The sequence below is a fragment of the Cibotium barometz genome, chromosome 48 (assembly GCF_041138505.1).
Source record: "Cibotium barometz isolate CiBa-2024 chromosome 48, ASM4113850v1, whole genome shotgun sequence".
Classification (NCBI taxonomy): Eukaryota; Viridiplantae; Streptophyta; class Polypodiopsida; order Cyatheales; family Cibotiaceae; genus Cibotium; species Cibotium barometz.
The window spans coordinates 1,046,928-1,048,735 of NC_141093.1; the positions used below are offsets into that span (position 1 = coordinate 1,046,928).

Consider the following 1,808-nt stretch of genomic DNA (forward strand, 5'->3'; position numbering starts at 1 on the left):
AAAACTTATGACTTCGGAATTTTACAAGGATATTGTAAAAATTTTGAGCTACATCGTAACTAAATACCTCAAATTTTACAGTTTTTTAAATTGAGAAACATAATTTTTATAGATTAGAAAGATAATCTTTTGCAAAGTCTTTGCAAGTCCATTGGAGGTTTTCTGTGAACATTGGGTCCACTCATGGTGGCTAGAAAGATTAGAAAGAAAATCTTTTTGCAAAGTCTTCGCGAGTCCATTGTATAAAGTTTACAGGTTTTCTGTGACTCGCGCGTGACTTTACCATGGCTACCTAAGTACCATATGTACAGCCAATACACAAGTCTTTTAGAACTTAGAACCCTTGCAGCCTTTTTAGAGATCAAGCTCGCATCTGTCTCACCTCAATGGCCCGTATGTTTTCATCTGTGTGGTAGGACGGCATTGAAATATTTGCTGAATCTATAGACGGAAAAATAGTGAATTTGTAGATGGGAAGCCTGCGTACGTACTCCGTTTTAGTGTGACGACAGAGACTCAAGCTGGAGACCTGCATCCATCCAAAGTTCTCTGAGCTTGCACACATGCATCATCCTTTCCCACTCTCTAGCATAAGAGGCAAGCCATTTCTTGAGAGTTGGACCAGGGCAATGCACTATGAAGTCTCCTGTGTGGAACAGATACAACTCACTGGCAGGGTAGCCATATGAGTTGAAGGTTCTGATGGGTACAACCTGGACATGGCTAGCTATACTTTCATCCTGCTCAATAAGATCAGCAAGGGCAGCCTGCTCAAATAGGGCATCAATCCTGGGTACACTCCTATCATTTCTTAACCACCATTTTTGCAGAAAACCCTTGCTCCATTCACTCTTTCTTACCATGAAAGAGCCCGCGTTCATGCCATTATGGTCGCGGGCGATTATCAGATCCGCGCTCTTCCTGTTGGCAGTTGCAGACTCAACAAAGCTCTCCAGCTTCACGTTGAAGTTGAATATGAGAGTATCCAGATCCACCACCCATACCCAATTACTACTAGCCGGTTTGGTAGTATTACCATTAGCTGACGGCTCTGATTCTGCAAATAAAATGTCATAAATAGCTGGTACCTTAGACCACACAAGGCGCCTCCCTGCTTCTGGTTTGTGAAAATAATTCCTCAGCCTATAGCCATGGAGGTTTGCATAGATAGACCTGGACTCCAAAAGGCTTGGATAATAATTGGCATGCCTGATGAGGGCTTCTCCTTCTGCAAAGGTGAGAATGGAGAAGTTGATGATGGGGTCTGATCTTGAGCTCGGATTTAATCTGCTCTGGCTAAGACTCGGAACATTCCTGTTAATCTCGCACAGAGAAGCTACATCCAGATGAACTTGATGTCTCATTAAGTGGCTGCAAAGCAAAATAATGGCACAGAACAATGCCAGGCATATCACAGATATTAAGATGAACCGGGACCTCCGTTTCAACTTGAATCCATACTGCAGCAGCCTTAGAGGAGACCTAGAAGAAGCTGCCATTTTATTGTCTCTGCTGGGAAGCCACATGATCTGTGCACGGCAACACGACGTATTAGTATGGATATTACATCATTATCTTGTCTGTGAACAACTGTAGAAGCCATTATATGGCGGTGTATTGAGATCTGCACAACCTTAAAAACCTTCTGTACAGGAAGTACATGGTGTATGAAAGGCAGTTAGAATTATCGCCAGGTGCAAAGTCTTCAAGGTCACAGTGCGTTCCATCGGAGGTAAAAATCTCTCTGTCTCTCTCTTTCTGTCTCTCTCTGCTGGCATGTGTCGCGCGGTGGCGGATAATTTTACAGT

General features: G+C 43.3%; 1 protein-coding gene across 1 annotated transcript; it reads right to left on the reverse strand.

Moving 5' to 3' along the window:
• Positions 1–258: 258 nt before the first annotated feature.
• On the reverse strand, positions 259–1,499 carry LOC147610688 (putative alpha-1,2-galactosyltransferase C1289.13c). The gene has a single exon (XM_086785067.1). It carries the CDS (start codon positions 1,497–1,499, stop codon positions 498–500), a length of 1,002 nt encoding a protein of 333 aa, XP_086641193.1. The 3' UTR covers positions 259–497.
• Between the last annotated feature and the right edge of the window lie 309 nt (positions 1,500–1,808).

Coding starts and splice junctions, on each gene's coding strand:
- LOC147610688 (XM_086785067.1), bottom strand. CDS start 1,499: ATGGCAGCTTCTTCTAGGTCTCCTCTAAGGCTGCTGCAGTATGGATTC.